Raw genomic sequence first — 21071 nt, forward strand, 5'->3', positions numbered from 1 at the left:
GTTCCACAAATACCCTCAGCAGCTCTGAAAACCTCTCCTTCTGACATCACAAGAGGAGAGTCCCTCACGAGTTTATGTAAATTCTCTTGAACATACTCAGTATATTGGCTTGTTTCCCTTCTCAAGGATGTGTGCCTCCTATGTCACCTGGGGAGAAACATCTGGCATGTCCACATGCCTGAGTCCCAGCCCCTGTGTCCAGCTCATGGTGATGACCAAAAGATGCCTCATCCAGACATAGGGAGAGACACCAGGGGCACACACAGGTGCTCCTTCTGAGTGAAGAAGAGCCAACTTCTTCTGCCTTCCTTTCACCAAGAATAGCACTTATCCCAGGGTGAAAGTGAGGAACAAAAGTCTCCTACTATCATTGTAATGGGGGTCTTTCTGTGTTTTTAAGTTCACTATTATTTGTTTAATAAAGTGAAGTGCACTAAAATTTGTACATGTACACTAACAATTGTTATACCCTCTTGATGGATCATTCCTTTTATTAGTAATAAATGACCACTGTCCAATTTTTATTTGAAGTCTACTGTATCAAATATGAGCATAGGCACTCTTGTTTTCAAGGTCTATTTGCTTGGAAGATCTTTTCTACCCTTTCATCCTACCCCAGTGTTTGTTTTTGTCTATAAGATGTGTTTCTTATATAGAACAGAGGGTTAAGTCTTGCTTGATTGAACTTGCTAGTCTGTTTTATGAATGAATAATTTCATCACTTGTAGAAATACAATTTTTTAAAAAAGTTTTAAGCCAGGCATTGAGCTCACGCCTATCACCCTAGCTATTCAGGAGGCTAAGATCTGAGGATCACAGTTTAAAGGCAGTACACACAGGCAAATCCTAGAGATTTTTAGCTACAACTAACCACTAAAAAGCCAGAAGTGGAGCTGTGGCTCAAGTGGCAGAGCTCCAATCTTGAGAAAGGTATCTCAGGAACACCACCTAGACACTGAGTTCAAGCCCCAGACCAGTGTGCGCGCGCACACACACACACACACACACACACACACATACACACACGTTTTAAATAAATTCATTTTTCCTAAAAAAGTAATGAGAAGAAGAGAAAGATTAAAAAAGAGAGAGAAAAGAGGGGTGGATATAAGATGGAGAAGAAGAGGAGGGAGGGGAAGAACAAGGAAAAAGAGAAGGAAAGGGAAAGCAGATGGGAGAGGGAAGTAGAAGAGAGACAGAGAGATGTTTATTTGGCGTCCTCAACAGAAATCATTAGCCACTGAGCAGTCAGTCTGATTCCTGTCCATTTCAACTCTTCCATTCAGTTATTTTGAAGGGAGGACCCCATGGGAGGGACTAGGTGAACTGAGAGCTGGCCACAGCTTGATGTGCAGCATGCAGATGATTCGCTTAGAGCAGACCATAAAATGTTCTGGAAGGCCCTGAATTCAAATCCCAGTACCAGCATTGAAACACCTCCCTTCTCTTCATCTGTGACTCAAATCATACTTTATTTTTACTATTCTCTCAAGAAACATGACATTTTGAGATGAGATTAGAAATGAAAAGGATATAGCTCTGTGGTAGAGTATGTGCTTGGCAAGCACAAGGAAAATCCTGGGTTCAATCCTCAGCACAAAGGGATAGTAACAGAACATCTACAAATCAAAAACCTGTTAGATAGTCTCAGCTACATACCTTGCTTGAGGACTAGCACTGATTCTAGCAGTACTTTGCTACATTCAGTTCCTGACAAGTGCTATAGCTCGTTTTGAATTTAATATCTAAAAGAAAGGACTAATCATCTTCAAGAACATTCCCTCTTAGAAATTCATACAGAAAATTGTTATTACCATTTCCAATTAACTGGCTAGCCTTTAAAGAGTAATCATTGTCAAAATTTCTCATATCTACGGAGATCAGTGAGTTCCAAAACCTAGTCCTATAGCTATTAATCCTTCATCTAGCTCCTATTTCTGATAGTCTACTTTACTCTTGATGTCTCAGCTTCAGTGTATATATTTACATAGGAACATAGATGTGTTTTGTAGTCTACATATGTGGACATACACCTGTCCAAAAATAAATAAAAACAGCTAAAGAAAGTTGCTTTAATAGCACCCCCTGGCTTTTTTGAAGAGTGGCATAAATTTCTTTTGTAAGGGAAAAAAATCCATTTCCTAGAAGGTAAATGTTTATTAAATGCAAATACTGATATTTGTTACCTAGGAAAAAACGACTTGCTGCATGTGGAATTTCTCGATAAAAAGCTTTCAAGTCCCAGGTTTCTCCAGATAAGCCCCTATCGGTGAAGTGACGCGTGAATGCACTGAAATTGAATTACTGTACAACAGCAATTACTTTCCTCAGTACAGCTATAATGGGAATCAGTTCCACAATGAACAGCAGGTAGTAAAGGAAAGGGGAAAAAATTAATGCAAAACCTAGTTTCCCTTAGCTCTCTACAAGAAAGAAGAGTTTATATTTTTAAGCAAAGCACTTTTTTGAAGTACCTGATTTATCATTTTATCAATGTAAATCTGAAAATAAGTGAGACAGGATTAAGCTTATTTACAGGTATGAGCTTTCAAATGTTTGGAGGAATTTCTTAAATTGTCTAAGGTTTGAAACAACAAACTCTTTGTATATTAAGTGTAGCTACACTTCCTTTTTAAATTTATCTTTCAAGTTCTCAGTGACATCTGACATTCATTCTATTAGACACTTCTACTTAATTTGGTTTTGGAGTGAGGGGACAAATTTCAACAGTAAGATACTCAATGTTTTGTTTGATATGCTACCAAAACAGGTACTATCTTCTATTATCTAGCAGCCTTCTCTCTCCCTAAGACATGTTAAAGTTTTTGGACGTCTGAACTCTGTATGGCCCACCATTTAAAGTCATGTGGATCAATGTCTGGTGCTGAAACTGGAAGAATTGTGGGGAGGGCAGGGAAATGGTGACAGATCTGTCAGTGCCCCAAGAGCAGTTCCATGTAACTCGGGGCAGAAACCACTGTGAACAATTCACCTTTTAAAAATATCCTGGAGAACTTTTGGGCATCTACCTAAAAGATTACAAACAAGACCACACTAAAGCCACTGCACAACAATGTTAAGCACAGAACAATTTGTCATTGCTAAAATATGGAACCAACCCAGATGCCCCTCAGTAGACAAATGGATCAGGAAAATGTGGCACATATACACAATGGAATTTTATGCCTCTATCAGAAAGAATGGCATTGCCCCATTCGTAAGGAAATGGAAAGACTTGGAAAAAATTATACTAAGTGAAGTGAGCCAGACCCAAAGAAACATGGATTCTATGGTCTCCCTCACAGGGAATAATTAGCACAGATTTAGGCAAGTCACAGCAGAGGGTCACAAGAGCCCAATAGCTATACCCTAATGAACATGATCATGCTAAGTGAAATGAACTCTATGTTATGGAAATGAGTGTTATATCACTGTTTTAATTGCTTCCAACACACCATGTGAAACCATAGCTTCTTTTGTTGATGATCCTCTTGTATCCCCTTCCTGTGGTTGTCCCCGTGGGATCACTGTATCTCATCTGAGTACCCTGGATCCTGTATATACTGGTATTAGAACTAGGTAAGTGAAAGGGAATATCAAAATTGAGAAGACAATGGATAAAAAGACAAACGACTCCAAAACAATATTTGCAAAACTATTTGGCGTAAACCAACTGAACAACTCAGTGAGGGAGAAGGAAAGGGGAAGGGGGAGGGGGAATGAGGAAAGAGGTAACAAATAGTAAAAGAAATGTACCCACAGCCTTACATATGAAACTGTAACCTCTCTGTATATCACTTTGACAAAAAATAAGTAATTATTTTAAAAAAGAAATAAAATAAGAGACCAAAATGAAAAAAATAACAGACAGATCATTAAAAAAAAATCCTGGAGAATACTACAATATAATTAGAACTCTAAGTTACATGGATCATACTGGAACATGACTGGACCACTCTTTCTCTGGCAGAGTTGGAGTTTGTCCTAAAAATGTATTTCCTATAATCCAAGATGCTTTGGTTATTCAGTCATTTCTAAAAGCTGCTCCTCCAACCTCACACCCTTAGCTCTACCATCCTGGGAGTTCCCTGGAGCCATAGCTGATGCTTTTGGATGATTGAAAGCTCAGGCTACTCCTAGTAGAGGGCTGGATCATAAAGACAAAGGAAAGATGGAAGGCTGCCTGTCTATATAACCGAGGTGATGAAACATGTATCCTTTGGCTTCTTCCTCTCAACATCAGCAACTCAGGAAAAGGAGAGCTGTGTCAAATTTGCCCTCTGTCAATACTCCAGATGAGCTCTGACTTCTGTAACAGACAGAAGGTGCCACTTAGGAATGGTCCAGTGGGAGGCTAGTGTTGGCAGAAGACTGGAGCATTTCATTTCTTCCACATCCAGCATGTAAGAGAACTCCCATGAAACACTAATAAAGTAAAAGCAAATTGTTTCCATTTCTTTTCCATTCAAAGGTGTGAGAAACTTGCTAAACTGTTCAGCAACTTTAATTGAGAGAATGGTAGCACTGAGTGTGTTTGCACAAAAACGTTGGGAGATGGTGCCTTCAGCACAATTTCAATACACAAAAGCAAATGGTAGCATTAGTGTTTCAAACAACCTAGAGCTGGCCTCCTAGTAGATCTGCAAAAATTATTTAAACCACTCATTGCATTAAAGAGTGCTAGAAAATGTAAAGAAATGCTGCAATAACGATGGCACCATTATGTTAATGGAAATTATGGAAACTAAGGTTATTTATAATTTGCTAGTCTGAAAAAGTTATATGTAGTCCATTACCAACCCAATGACAGGGGTTAGGTAATGGCTGGGGCACTTTAAGGTTTCACATTTACCTCAGACATCTGACAGGGAAAAAAATAGGACTTTCTGTGATAGGATAATTACATGGTGGAGAGTAATTCAAACAGGGATGAACATGATAAAATCACTCTGATTCAACTAATCACTGAGGGAAAATGATGGAGAAAAATGATGAAATCAAGCTAGGAAAGACAAGAGGAAATATCGGCATTGTTTAACAGCAGGCTTTGTTAAAGAGCTGGGCTAGGGCAGTCCTTCATTTCCCCAACACTACCTCAACTTACCTGAATAGACCACCCTGCTAGCATTAGAGCTTTCTAAATTGTCACCAACAGTCTCAGACATGTTATACACATCTGTGAGGATTGTAATAGTTCATGTTGTTTTTGACCCACATTTTTCCTTGAATATGTTCATGAATCACAGTGATAAACCACAAAGGAATGATAAAAGCTTGGCATCAGGAAGGATGAGCAAAGATCCCAAGACCTCTGATCTGATGAGAAATGCTGCAGGACTTGGAAATGAAAGATTCCTAGAACAGGTGCACCCACTGTGACAAACTTAAAATTCTGCTCTGCTCCAAGGCCCTCTGGCCATCCAGTGGGCATCATGGGAAAGGAGCTCACCCTGTTTCATAATGGTGCATTCTGGTGCCATAGTACAAGTCATGGGCAAATCTGGATTTGGGTCTTTGTTCTTTCAGATCTCAGAGGAATACAGTAACCTTTCCTGCTGCAGAAGTAGGTGCCAATGTAATATAAAAAGAGTCACAGTCCCTACTCCTCCAGCTTCAACATTTACCAACATTTCATTCCAAAGGACACATGGCTCCTGACTGCTGGCCATGGAGCTGCATGGCTGACAAAGGACCACGCTCATCTCAATTCTCTCCAGACAAAATCCCAACTTGATATACAAATACTCTTTAAAGACTAGGATAAGACAAGCTGCACACATAGCACTGTAATGGTATCAGGCATGCTTACAAAGGGCCTATATGTCTATTTTAAAATACATAAAATACACATTACAAAGAATCTGAGCTGCTTTTATTCTGGGAACATTTCAATTCAAACAGAGAAATTTCTTTTTCTTCTCAAAGGAACCACAACAACCATATCAAATAGTCTAAAGAGGAAAAAAAGTTCACGAATTTAAAGAAAAAAGGTCTCAAAATTAGGTAATACAAAGAGAATGAACCCAGTTCATGTTCCCTCTTGTCATTACCCAGGTGTTTCCTGCAGCTGCAAGACTCCTTCACTATTACACGCTCACAATATGGAAAAACCCTTAGCCAGAAGTAATGGCCAATGTTCACTCGGCTTTGTCTGGTTGCCAGGCTTTGTGCCGAACACTGCACAGACACAAACTGAAGCACTGCATTCTCGCTGTCAGGATGCCAACGCAAACTCTGCTGTTCCTTTCTCATATAACTTGGGCAAATGGCTTCATCCTGTCCAGTGCGCTGGCTCAGCTCTAAGACCACGATAACAACTCCTAGGATTGATGCTAGAATTAAATATCATGACCTATGTGTCACTGTGTCTTTTTCTCAAATGGCTGCATATTGTTCCGGTATGTGAGTATGTCATAACTGATGCTGCTGCTTCCATGACTTTGGACATTAAATTGTTTAAAAATTCAACAACAAATATTTCTACAGTGAGTCTCTTATGTACAAACAATAAATGAAGCAAGCAATATATTCTAATAAGTTTTACCAAGGTGTCCATTTTATGAACAAAAATGTAATTGATGGTTATTATCTACATTCCCAGGTTCTGCTTCTGAGATGTGAATAAATGGCTACCACCCTGCCGAGGCAGTAACACAGAAGATGCCAGAGGCCACAATGCCGCTTCCAGGGCTGGCTGTCAGCACACTATTTTTGTGATAGATAAAAGTGCTTTCACTCTTCCAAGCCACTTCAGAGCTTCCACTGAGAGGCAATGTCTTATTTAAACAGTAAGCACAGGCCTAGCAGCAGCTCTTATTCCCTAAGTGATGTTTACTTGCAGGACCTATGCTATGTGGCTCAAAATCATGACTCAGATCTTCCCTGGGTGAGTTTTTCCCATTGTACAGATAAAGAAATTAAGGATCATGAAGGCTATTTTTCTGAGACTCAAAGCATAATGAGTGACCAACACAGGCAATTAAACCCAGGTCAAACTCTTGCTCTTGCTTAATAAGATAACATCTCACCATCCTTAAGTAGGAAAAGTGCAACAAACAAGCAAACAAGCAAAGATGGGGGATTATGTAGTTTAAGGTAGAAATAACTTACATAAATTTAGAAAAGCCAAAGTAGCAAGTTATCCTTTATAATAAAATGATTCCAGAGAAAATTATTAAAGCTGAAAGTCAAGCGAGTACACATTAGAATTAAATGACTTTTCAGCTTGCATTTTTAGCCATAATTCTGTGCCAATATAGAATTGATGCTAGATACTGCAACATTTACATATCCTAAATTTAAAATGTAAGATATCCTGTTTGGCTGGCAGTAAGGAATGAAATTGGAAACCATCTTGGAAACCCAAAATGCCCATGTGTACTACAGTTCCATTTGTCCAGCAAATACTGTGACATTTCAGGACGCTATTACTGGTCAACGCAAACATTGTAAGACATGTTCCAACAAAGTTAAAAATCACTTGCAACTTCTTCATTTGTCCCACTGAGATTTTCAGTTCCATATTTTCATCATCATTATTTACATTTTTAATAGCTACTTAGTTGAAACTCAAGTCCCCTTAAATAACATTGGGAAATAAACAAGCATGTCATGCAGTTGGGGGACATCTTGCTATGAATGTTTAATTAGTGCCCCTCCACTGAAGGCTTAAAATCTAACAGGAAAACTGGCACTACAACTCTATGCATAATAGAGGCAATTGCGCTCCACTCACTACTTCTGGTTTACCAAACTGAAGAGATAGTTGAAATAATGGTCAACTTTCATATCTGAGAATTGGGCTCATCAGTGTTTGTCCCTGAAGCTCCTTTTGTGCTTTCAGGCAACACAAAGCAGAAGTAGGAGTACTTACCCGCACTGCCTCAGACTTCTTGTGAAACATCTCTTCCATGTTCTTTGCCAGCTTTTTCACTAGTTGAAGTCCATCGATTTCTTCTATGGCAACATCTTTTTCATACTCTTTGTATTTCTGTAAAAGGGAGGGGAACCATTAAAGGCATATGACACTAAAACACCACACCAGTGATTTCCTACAAGGACTAAGTAAAAATAAAATGACTTCTCTATTTGAATTGGGGGTGTTGTGATATATTCTGCAAGTATTTAGCCAACTGAGGAGAAATGTGGAAACTGAATCCAGCATCCCTTTGAAGTTTAACCAGCACCTAGAAAAAGAATAACCTTCAGCTCATTGAATGTTTTCCCATTTATTAAATTTGACTCGCAGTTCTCTCACATTCACAAACACAATCTTTCATTTAAAACACAACATATACTCTGATAACTGATCTGTTTAAACTAGCAGTTCAAATGGACCCCCAAACTCCTAAGAGTCCTGCCATCCCCATCAGGAGGCCACTACAACAGCTTATAGACATATATCTCTTTTCTTCATGGATTTTGACCAATGACTGTTTGACTCAGTGCAGAAGCAGACACATTTTACCTCTTAAGCTAATGTGAAAGGGAAAATGTACCCTTCTAATTTTTCTTATTTCGGAAAATATGGTTGGTTTCTTATAATATGTTATTTACCTAATAGATTTGACTTTTTGAGTTTTACTTTTTAAATTTTTTAAATTTCTTTTTAAATTTTACTTTTAATTTCCAACATGACAAACAGCAATTGAGGCAACCCATAAAAACAGAAGCTGTTAGTGATCGTTCAAGTTTTGTAAAAGAGTAAAGGAGTCCTAAGACAAAAGTTGATTTAATTAATTTTTTCATTTTTCTCTCCCTGGAAAGAATATTAATAGAAATCCTCCAAATGGAGTCCAAATAATTTTCATGTCTCCATGAATCCATTAGTTCATATAGTTATTGAAGTACTGGAAAACTAAAATAAGTGGGAGCTATGTACTTATTCCACTTTCAGGAAAAACTCTGAATTAGAGTTATTTACCCCCAGTTCCCACTTTGGAAAAACAGGAGTTCACAACACATCTTGGTTCTATGTTATCAAGAAAATTGTTTTTAAATGAAAAATGCAAGAAAATTTTTGAAATACTAATTTATATTTCTCCCCATCCCCCTACTCTTTATCTTCAACATTAGAAACTACAAGGCTAGGACGAGCTTATGCGTGTATGTGTCATTCAAAACACACTACATCGGGCTGGGAATATGGCCTAGTGGCAAGAGCGCTTGCCTCCTACACATGAAGCTCTAGGTTCAATTCCCCAGCACCACATATATGGAAAACGGCCAGAAGGGGCGCTGTGGCTCAGGTGACAGAGTGCTAGCCTCTAGTGGGAAGAAGCCAGGGACAGTGCTCAGGCCCTGAGTCCAAGGCCCAGAGTCCAAGGCCCAGGACTGGCCAAAAAAAAAAAAAAAAAAACAAAAAAAAACAAAAAACACACTACATCCAAGTCAAAAATCCTGTCCTCTTAGACAATTATAATTCAACATAATGCAAGCAACATGCAGCTATTCTCAAAGGAAGGTTTGGGGAATGGAGACAGATTGCAAGGAAAGGAATGAATGTAATTAGAGAATCCCTCTAATCCCTAAGAATATAAAGAAATCCCTAAAACCTGGATGTGAAGCTGGGGGAATCTAGCCTTGGGGTGGAAAGATCCTGTGCTCACTCCTACAAGCAGGTAGAACCATAGAATTGGAGTTCCCAGCACCCACCACCAGACACTGGTAGAACAGGAACACAAAATAGGACCCTTAAATTGGACACTGGGGCTTACGAACTAGGAGTTCCTCAAATTTAAGTTGATCCTAAGACAATAAAGGTAGGTAGCTAGATAGGTCGGTAAGTAGGGAGGTAGGGAGATTGGGGATGGGTGGGTGGATGGGTTGGTGCATGAATGGATGGGTGGATGGATGGATGGATGAAGGGATGAAAGGATAGGTGGATGGGTCGGTGGATGGGTGGGTGGCCAGGGGCCAGGCTGATTCACTATCAGGAATTCAAAAGAAAAACAAATTAATGTTGACTTCATATTTATGGAGCTAGTGAAATGAATCTATCCTAAGCGATTCTGTGAATTCAAATAATCAGACAGAAGCTTAAAAGAAAGTAAAATAAGATGAATTTCACTGTGACCACCTAAACCTTTTGGTGTTTATATTGGGCCTTGATATTCTGATAGTATCTATTATTTATTTAACTCTGACTTTCTCCCAAGTTTTCAATGAGATTTTCCTGTGTAGCTCATCTCCTGAACCTGCTCTGTGTAAAAGAGCCACTGACCTCATGGAGGGTTGTTAGTATCCTGGCAGGACTGGTAGACACAGTATCTAATCACAGTCCAAAACTCTCTGCCAAGCCAGTAAAGGATCCAGATCTTGGACAAACCCAACAGCTAACTAGCCCCATCCTTCCTCTAGCCTGAGTTCTGCAACTTTAGCACTTGTGTCAACAGGTCTTTGGTGCTAATGGGCCAAATATATATTACTTTCTTACCACCCTGGGAAAGTTAGACCATGTATAGAAAATACTGTGCCTTCGCAAGCTGTGTTAATGCCTGCTGAAACGAGTTCAGAACTACATGGTACCTTATTCTGAAGAGGAAATGTTTCTCTTTATTGGAATCAAAAGATTTCAAAGAACAAGGAATGTAACCCAATGACATTCATTTATAAACCAAAGCCTTTGGTGACCTAGAATGATAATGCATATCAAAACCATTAAAAATATATGTATAGGAGGAAAACAAGCAATTTGACCTGCAGCAACTAAGTAGAGTGATCTATAATAGTACAACAGAATTCATATAACCAGCTCTAACTGTGCAAAGTAATGTAGGAAACAAGAAGGTATATTATAAAACATTATAGATAGTAATCTTACTATACTATACTACTACTATAGATAATAATCTTACTTATTTTGCTTTCAATCTGCACATATGTACACACACGCATGCACACACAGACAGCACTAAGAGGAATGTGCCAATTACAACAGGCTGTATAGTTACAAATTATTTTTTTCTTTCTTCTTTTTGCTCAACTATACTTTCTCATTTTATAATATTCTATTATTGTAAAAATTAGAAAATATGAAAATTGTAGTTTTATTTAGTGTAAAATATAGGTTCCTACTAAAGAAATTTCTTTAGGAGAATATATTCCAAATCAGAATCTATGCAATTAAGCAATTTGCCTTCCTTACCAGAGCCTAAGGAAGTCAGTAAAATCAGTCCTGAGCACACCACCAGCCAGCACAGTGCTGGGAGCTTTACACATATCAATCTGTCTGGTCTTCCTTGCTATCCTGAGAGTTGGTAGCATCACAGTGTATGGTTGGGAGCTGAGACCCGCCTAGGTTTAGGTGGCCACTGAAAGTCAAGCAGTTCCTGGAAGGTTTTAAGCTTGCACCTGACCTCTAATTGCTCAGACTTTTGAACTTGGGAGCAGAGGTGTAGATGATTGACAGTCCAAACTTTGAGAACTTGTTTTAAAGAGCCCATTTCCCTGCCATCAAAATCACTATCCCATGGATTTTGTAGCCAGTAGCAACTTAGACTGCAAGCCAAATACCAAGAACTAAAGATGTCACCAGTGAACAAGGGCTATGCAGCTGACAAGGCACCTCCAAGAAGGCAAAAGCCATGTGGTCTGATCATAAGTGAGGTCCCAGCAGTCACTTCTGCCCTCCACAGGGCCTCAGATGGAAAACTAGAAAGTAGGCCACGAAGGAGGATATACCACTCTGAACAGTACAAATGGAGAGAAACAAATACTTTGAATGTGTCCCTGGAAACTCCATGAGATGGAATCACTCCACTGCTGCATGTGGCTACAACCTGGCCCATTTCTCCAAGGCACCAAGAAAGGCCTGGAAGGCTGGGGATATGGCCTAGTGGCAAGAGTGCTTGCCTCGTATACATGAGGCCCTGGGTTCAACTCCCCAGCACTACATATACAGAAAACGGCCAGAAGTGGCACTGTGGCTCAAGTGGCAGACTGCTAGCCTTGAACAAAAAGAAGCCAGGGACAGTGCTCAGGCCCTGAGTCCAAGCCCCAGGACTGGCCAAAAAAAAAAAGAAAGAAAAAAAGGCCTGGAAGACAAGCTGCTCACTCCTCCTTCTGGGGCGAGGGAGCGTGGGCCTCCCCACATAATTATGCAGGCAACAGAGGATCTTTCTCTCTATTGCTTAAAGTCTACACCAGTTATTACTTCTGTTTCAGATATGCTGGCTACCCCTCAGCCATAACAGAGTTGGGTAAATGTGAGGTCCTGTAATGGCACATAAGTGGGAGACACAAGTAGAAGAGATCATTGTGCACCCAGAAGAGACTGAGTGGATCTGGTTGGACTGAATGTTCCATTTGCTTGTCCTACAAACTGTTTGGAGTCTCTGATATGTCAAGCTGGCTACTGGAAACCATGCATGTGATGACAGGTAGGGTCAAGTCTAGGGAAGCCTCTGTTCCCTGGTTAGCATGCCCTGAAGAGATTAATGAGCAAAATGCTCAACCTGACTAGGGTGAGCAAGGCAGTGGCTACCATTCTAACAGAGTCTTGAAGATTGATGAGGCTGGGAAAGTTGGAGACACCGTTGAGGATGAGTATTTCAGGTAGAGAAAGTAGCAGGTAGGAATATGCAAAGATGAAAGGCTGCTTGGTGCTGGAAAAAACTTCAGTGGCATAGACACAGCTAAGGAGAAGCAAGTCATGAGAGATGAGGCAGTGAAATGCTATGATTATAGATGAGACCTTATCCATGTTTGGGTAAATGGGAGAGTGATGTAGAGATAATGAACTTCTGGAGCCATTGAAGGGGAGCTTATAGTGAGAAGGGACTGGTGATTAGATGCTTTGAGAAAGCTCAGAATATGAATAGAGTCCACAGAGACAGCCTGGATGGAGTTTCTACAGTTCAGGGCAATGAGACCAAAGGATGAGAAGTAGGCTTCCAAGAGACTTCAAGAGGATTGATGTTCACCCACAGCAGCAGTGTGCGCTGGCTGGTTGACACTTCAAGGAAGTCTTTTAACCTCCTGAGCCTCAAGATCCTCACTCTGAATGCCAGGCACATGGATGTCCACCTTCCAGTGCTGCTCTGCAGTCTCTTTGGGATTGCTATTATGTGTGTTCTCAGCATACGGGCCACCGAAATCCTAGTGCTCCCTTATTCTTCTTTCTTGCTGCATCTGCTTCAAAGGATTCTAGTGAGTTCTGTGTAACCAGCCATGCCTTCTGACAGGGTGGTAGATACTGCCAATATTCCTCCCTCTGCCTTCCTTAGCTCAGAGCAATAGCTAGAAATGACTGATCAAGGCAGCCTGTGGCTTTAGCCAAGGGTCTAAGCAGAATACAGCTCCAGCAAATTACCTGGTAGCATTCATGACACAGAAAGAAGGCAAGCCTGACAAACTTTGTATTCCCTGTCACAAGAGAACATCTGAGGCTCCCATTCCTTCTGTTAGCAGAATCAGCGTTTGGCAAGAAATCCTGTGATGAGCTAAGAACATTTATCACTTGAGAAGGGAGACACAGAAAAGCATTATTTCTGCAGCATCTATTTTGCCAGATCATTTCCCACAAACACCAGGAAGAGAAAAGCACTGCTTCACTGTCAGGACACTAATGCTGCTTATACATTTGGTTTCTTTTATTTTTCCTACATGATAACTGCACATCTACAATTGAGTTACCTGGAATTGTCCAAGAGAGGGAACTAGAGTCAGAAGACTTCTGACCAACCACAAGTAATTGGCATAAGAGCTCTGGAGATTGTTAAGATTGCTCAGTACCAATAAAGAACAAAAGGAACAAATGCAGAAAGTCCCACTAGCCAAGGCACAGGTGCATTTTAATATGCTCTCTTGATGAAATTCTCTCAACAAACCAACAATCAACTTTAAAATCAAATCAAAATAAAATCTTTGGAATGGGCATCACTAAACCACAAAGCAAGAACTATGCAGAAGGTTCCAGGGAAGTTACATTAACACAAAGATCTGTCTACTCCCAAGTGACAGTCTTGAGAGCATCCTTCAACGCTGAAGACTCCAGAGAACAATAGGACTGCTTCTCCAGCTCTCTCCCATCTTCAGGTTTGGAGTCCCTTGAAATCCCCAATCCTAGAGCCCTGATTAATCCTGATCCTGGGAAGCCCAGTGGTTTATTATACAGAAATTGAAGAGCCCCATTTCCATGTTAAGATTCAATCTTCTCAATTAGCATCATTTTATATGGTCATGATCTATTGCCATCCTCTGCTAGGACTATCCTAGACATATATTAATTATTACAAATGAGGGAAAATATGGAGTCTGTATTACTTTGGGTTACGCTTACTTCACTTAATAGGATTTTTTTTTCTTTTTTTGGCCAGTCCTAGGCTGTGAACTCAGGGCCTGAGCACTGTCCCTGGCTTCTTTTTTGCTCAAGGCTAGCACTCTGCCACTTGAGCCACAGCGCCACTTCTGGCCATTTTCTGTATATGTGGTGCTGAGGAATCGAACCCAGGGCCTCATGTATACGAGGCAAGCACTCTTGCCACTAGGCCATATTCTCAGCCCTTAATATGATTTTTTCCCAAGTCTTTCTATTTCCTTACAAATGGGCCAATGTCATTCTTTCTGATGGAAGCATATAATTCCATTATGTATATGTACCACATTTTCTTGATCCATTCATCTACTGAGGGACATCTGGGTTGCTCGCATATCTTGGCTATGATAACTAATGCTGCAATTAACATAGTTGTGCTAGAACACAGTAATGTGGCCTTGTTTGTGATCATTTGGGTAAATGCCCAGGAGTGGAATTACTGGATTATAGAGGAGGTCTATGTTCAGTCTTTTGAGGAACCTCCATACTGCTTTCCAGAGTGGTTGAACAAGATTACATTCCCGCCAATAGTGCAGTAGTGTTCCCTTTTGGCCACATCCGTGCCAGGATCTGTTATTATTTGTTTTCTTGAAAATGGCCATTCAAACTGGGGTAAAATGGAATCTCAATGTAGTTTTGATTTTCATTTCTTTTATGGACAGAGATGTTGAACAATAGCTATGTATATATGACCACATAAAATGATACTAATTGAAATGAATTCCAAGATATGGAAACAAGAGGGTTTTTTATTTTTGTTTTTTGTTCTTAATGTACTGTGCATAGTTATTTCTTTATTTCTTTCATTTTTTCCTTTGGTTTTCCCCTGTTTTCACTGTTTTTTATTTTAGTACCCTGTGTCTTGTATGTGCATTTATCTGATTTGGGGAAGGAAAGGGGTTTAACAAAATGGTGAGATAAAGGGTGAATCAATGCAACAGCAATACTCTCAAGACATTATGTTGGAAATGAACTTTATAACTGGGGGAGAGGAGCCAGAGGAAGGAAAGTGGGAGAAAAATGAGGGAGAAGGTAACAATATCCTACAAGAAATGTACTCATTACATATTAAACTGTAACCTCTCTATACATTACTTGTACAATAAAATACAATAAAAAATTTTTAAGATTCAATTTTCTATCTTATTCTCATTCTTTTAGCTTTAAAACAGCTCCAGTGCAAAAAATAAATACATTAAATTAATCCTTTAACTAAGGTTTCTGCTTACAAGAACCAAAACAAGAAATTTAGATCAGAATTATTGCTACTTTTGTTCATTAAGCCAATATTTTTAAGTTTCCAGGCTTCAGGATGTGGGCATGGAGAGTTGGGGTGTGATATATTGGCAAATATATATAGTTCTCTTGGGGTACAAAGACAGTATTGATTGGTTTTATTTACTGAGTAATAAGGAGTAGATGAGTGGATCATGGACAAATGCAGTAATAATATTCAATGTACACATAGGAAAACAGAACCAAGTAAACTGAGGGGAAGGATGAAGTTGAGAGAGATCAGGGAGAATAATAAGAGGGGTGACATTGATGAAGGTGCACTGTACTCATAAACTGACATGGTAAACTGAAGCCCCTTTGTACAGATACTTAAAAATAATTTTTAAAAGAATAAATAAGTAATAAATAAGTTAAACTAGAACTTCATGGATCATCCAAATGTAAGTGTGAACTCTTACCAATTCTGTGTGGCATGCAGGTATGTCACTTCTGCCAGATGTAAGACTGTTGCTGTTCCACCCCAGCAATGACTGGTCATCACAGAGTCTAAGAGAGGGTCTGAAAATGAGAGGCTAGCTAAACTTCCAGGAAAAGGGGTCATTATACACCATCTGTAATTGTGTACATGAAGGATCCCGGTAGTCTATGAAAGGACACTATTATTGTCATGAGACAGTTGCACGCCACCATAAAGCAGCTAAAGTAACCAGAGGCAGGATATGCTGTCTTTAGGTGGCATATGAACTATAAACTTTATGCCTCTCCAGCAGAGTGAAGTGGCGCTCCTCTGCCCCTGTCCCCCATGTATGATTCCTAGTGAAGACAGCTGACTATGACAGGTTAATAAGAAAGAATGCATGGCAGTTGTGATACAATGTAACTTATTGATTTGGAGCCTGACAACTGAACCCTGCTTAGCTTTCAATAATTTTATAGGACTCAAATTAGAGAAGGATCACCAATATGCACCTGCTAGGCAGTTTGGCATGAAACTAAGACTAAGGACTCTCCAGCCAGATTATGAAGTGAAAACCCTGTTTCCTTGCTTCCATCTGCCTTCCATTTCTGGTGAAGTGGGAAGGACCAGCTTCCTCTCTATTCTTGGAACAACTAAATTGGGTAAAATATGTGACAGGCCCAGCAGGTTGCTAAATAGAGTAAAGTACTCAAAACATGGTAGCAGGTTATGGCAGAAACTCTCATTCAACACTCACAACCTCCCATCCAACTAGCTCCAAAGATTACTCTAGGCAGTGGCATTTTTCACATGCATTCACAGAGCTCCAACTGGTTCTCAGCAGTAAATTTTAGGGATGGCTCTCTTCTAGTAGAATCTAGTTATTCTAAGTCTACATTTGTATAGAGAAGGTGTGACAGTTTAGAGATACATTACTGAAGCTGTTGCAGACTAATCATGTATAATTTGTGGGTCTCTCTTTATAGGCAGTGTCATTTTCTTATTATGACATAAATGTGCTTAGTATTCTTCTCACCTCAATTATTGCATACATAAGTGTCACTTCAATATACAATACTTCAGAGCAATTATGTTTTCGAGTAAATACAATTCCAAATCTTTTAAGCCGATGTTCAGAACATTTCTTAACAGTAACAACAAAACTAATTCACTTCATGGGATCCAGAAGGATGTTTGCTCCCAAACATGATGCATGCCATATTGGGTGAACAATTCTATTCCATACAGGTATGCTACTCAAGTGTTGTCAAAGTCAGAACACCCACTGCTCATGTCCTCTTGCACATTAAGTGAACTCTGAGGAAAGTAATTGCACTTTGTCAAAGTCACAAGAACAAGAGGCAGTGTACATCAGAGAAGCAGAGACTGTTTAGGAATGAGGGAGAGAGATGAGGAGAAGGCACAGGATAACAACCCAAACAACAAGTAGAGAGGAAGCTGGGAACAAATCAGCACTTAATTGTTCTGGGTGGAGGCCATGAAATATTCCTTATAAGAAGTGACTGCTCTGCAGGGTGAGCAGCATAAAAACAGACCAGCAGTGAATGAAGGTGAGTTCCCATGTCATGTTTCCTAGCTAGGTAAAAGAATGCATGGTCTCAATGACATCTCAAGGTGCTTCCAGGCATGTGCCACAGAGCACATGATCATCATAAGACTCATGTGAATTCTCAGCCCAAGGCCCCTGGACTGTGCATTACCAGCTGGCTGACTAGAGCTACCAAATCACAGTGCTCAAGGAAGGCTGCCCCTCAGGGCTGCAGGCTTTGCACTGGGTGGTCTTTGACAGATGTGTATGACTTCCAGATTGGCAGCTCTTGAATTAAAAGATGGCTATCTCTTCTCTCCCTGTTCTTCAGTATATACTTGCCTTTTTTTCATGGTGATAAGTCTCATAAGCTTTTACTGTTCAACACAGTCAACTGGACAGAAACTACTGATGAATTTTAGCTCTGTGGTGATAAAATAAGTGAGAATACTGCATAATATCCCTGTTTTATATAAAGCAAGTGGCTAGACCAGCAGTGGATAGAACCATCTTTGCCCTAGTGTGACCTCCTAACATGGTACTTCAAAATGGAATTCATCTGTCACTGACAAAACAGAAAGTCCCAATGCTTATTAGACAAGCCAAGTGAAACTCCTCCAATTACTGAGCATTTTCTGGATTGTTGTATAGGAACCCAAGGCTCTGAAATGAGAATATCTAATGGCCACACACCACAACACCACAAGCCAAAGCCATGATCACAGGCCCATGTATGGTAGAAAACAATCTCATTGTGACACTGACAAGGGTCTTTCCTGTCCACCAACAAATTTAAGTACAGCCAAAATGCAAACCATACATGTTACTTCACATAGCCTGTACCACAGGGTACAGGGTATAGCCTATTTCTTTCAAATACATTTCTGTGAAGTCCCAATTGCACACAATTCCTCCTTTCTCCTCCCTGAAGAACAGAAAGAGAAACAGCAATAATTTATCACTAATAAGAGCAGCTGGGAGTCACCAAGCAATTGCTTTGGGCATAGTAGGTATTAATTCCCATATTTAAAACTGAGAGACTTGAGACACAGAGAAATCAAGTCCCTTACCCAAAGCCACACAACGAGCAAGAGTTTTATTAGATAAGGAAACATTAGCTACCATAACACAAAATGTTCCAGCATATTAATGGCTTAACAAAACAGAGGTATATTTCTTGTTCACCTAACTGTCCCATGGCAGGTGGATTTCTGATGATCGGACTAGCTCCCACATCACAACTGAGCAGTCCATCATGAGGCTATGCTCTATGCTCAGGTCGGCAAATATGAGAAGAGGGGGCTGAGAGGACATGCCTGCTTCTTGAACTACTTATCCTAAGGTAACACACATTAATTCTGTCCCTGTACTCTGGTAAAAGTAGCCACACAACCCAAGGGGACAGGACAGGGAACACAAACCACCAGAGGAGCCATGATTTGAAATCGAACAGCATGGCCCCAGAGCCTAGGCCCCACAGCTCAGTTTAAATATCTGACAAACTGTAGCTCAATGGAACCTCAGGTTAAAACCTGTCTGGGAACAGTTTTCCCAATGTATACTTGAGCTGGTGCAATCAGGTCACAAGCTACAGAAAGGATAATATGAATCAATCACTTGTATGTGTAATTATGGTCTGATTCAGAGGTTAAAGGCTAACGTGTTGCAACACAGAAAGGAACACATTAAAAACAATTCTTAGACCTTTTGCCTGATTTCCTTAATTCCAGCACAAATAAAACTGCTAACATCAATGACCTTCTCTAGCACAAGGTATTAGTTGCCCGGGCACCACAAACATTAATTGGCTTAACTAAAGTCTTTTTAATTCTATATTCACGTGTCCTGGAAAATCGAAGGCAATCAATGAATGAGTCTGCAAGATCCATAACAAGCTTACAGCCAATACTATTTGCAGCTGTTCAAACGGTTTCTGTAGTTACAGTGCCAAAAGCTGGAATGAGTGTTAGGACCTTGCATCTGAATGAATTTTTAACTCTGTCAACTCCAAAATGAATACAGAGGCAAGAATGTGCAGCAAAGCTCCCCAGCTCCTTACTGTGCATGTGAAGAGACACAGAGAGATGGTGCTTGGCAAACTCTTATTAACCCACCTTCCCTCTACTGAAAAGCAGAGGTGAGTCTCCCTTCTCCTAGTGCAAAGCTTCCTCAATGAAAAGATTGGAAAGATTTTGATCCAGAATTACTTTTTAAAATTTATTTTTAAATAATTTTTATTTTAATAATTTTTATTTTTATTTAAAAATATTTATTGTCAAAGTGATGTACAGAGGGGTTACAGTTTCATATGTAAGGCAGTGGGTACATTTCTTGTACAATTTGTTACCTTCTCCCTCGTTTTCCCCCTCCCCCTTCCTCTTTCCCCTTGCCTCCTCCCCCCGTGAGTTGTTCAGTTGGTTTACACCAAATGGTTTTGTAAGTATTTGCTTTTGGGGTCTTTTTATCTTTATCTCTTGATTTTGATATTCTCTTTCCCTTCCCTAGTTCTAATACCAGTATATGCAGTATTACCTTTTGTCTTCAAAGGCTTTGAAAAATAGCCTCCTTTATTCAAACACCCACTTGCTCCACATTACTCACAGGGGCCCCATGTTCTCTGTGAGTTTGCATCAGGAAACTCTCCAATTCCATGCTCATGAAGAGCCCCTAGAATTCAAGCATCACATTAGGACTGCCTCACCCTATATACTAAGATGCAAAAATAGCTTTTGGAAACCTAAAATAGTAGGTGTCACCAACTTCAGAATGAAATGGGTTTTTTTGACAGTTCACCAAGCCCACTACAAACGTTGTTTTCCTAATACCTTTGCAATTGTGGTGGTAGAATAAAAAAAGGAATTTAGAAGTAGGGCACTACAGAACTGCTAACTCCAATGCCTACAAGCACAGTCCTATCAGGTGAGAGAACTGAGCTAGCCTGGGGTCTGCAGCAGACTGGAGAGTTTCTGTCCCATCTTAAGAAATTGATCACTTTTTGGCTTCTGATCTTTATGTTGGGGTAGGGGCAAGGAGCACACCATGGTTTCCTGATCATTTGTTCATTTGTTAAGAAAAGCCAGAGATCTGAGAGCTCTATGTGAAAACCTCCCACTGAGTCCATTTCTTTGAAGCCACTGGGGCTCAGATACAAAATGTCTCTAAATACCTTTCTCCTCATTCATCATTATGTGAGGACATCAAGATATAAGACAGAGGCTAACACATGTTCATGTCTCCCAGAAGCCTGTGATATGCTAAGCAGTTCTTCTGGGCATCTACATGCAAACCCTTCAACCAGGCACAGCTCTGGCCTCCATAAAAGGATGGGTTGATGAAACAGCAATGATTTCAAGCCAGTAAGTCTCTCCAAGATCCCAGCCACTGTGAGGACAGCCCGATGCAACACCACCTGAAGTTCACTGGCCAGTGGAGAAATGGCTCATGTGGTAGAGCGCCAGCCTTGAGTGAAAAAGCCAAGCAAGAGTGAAAGACCCTGAGTTCAAGGCCCAATA

The 21071-nt window shown here is 40.1% G+C and overlaps 1 protein-coding gene across 1 annotated transcript in view; it reads right to left on the bottom strand.

The window, feature by feature from the left end:
• Positions 1-21071, bottom strand: part of Cacna2d3 (calcium voltage-gated channel auxiliary subunit alpha2delta 3) — a 929381-nt gene that overhangs the window by 687210 nt on the left and 221100 nt on the right. The window contains exon 3 of the mRNA XM_048355814.1: positions 7874-7990. Coding sequence (XP_048211771.1) covers positions 7874-7990 — 117 coding nt within the window. The remainder of the gene's footprint in view (positions 1-7873; positions 7991-21071) is intronic.

This window comes from Perognathus longimembris, chromosome 10 (genome assembly GCF_023159225.1).
Source record: "Perognathus longimembris pacificus isolate PPM17 chromosome 10, ASM2315922v1, whole genome shotgun sequence".
In the NCBI taxonomy this organism is placed as follows: domain Eukaryota; kingdom Metazoa; phylum Chordata; class Mammalia; order Rodentia; family Heteromyidae; genus Perognathus; species Perognathus longimembris.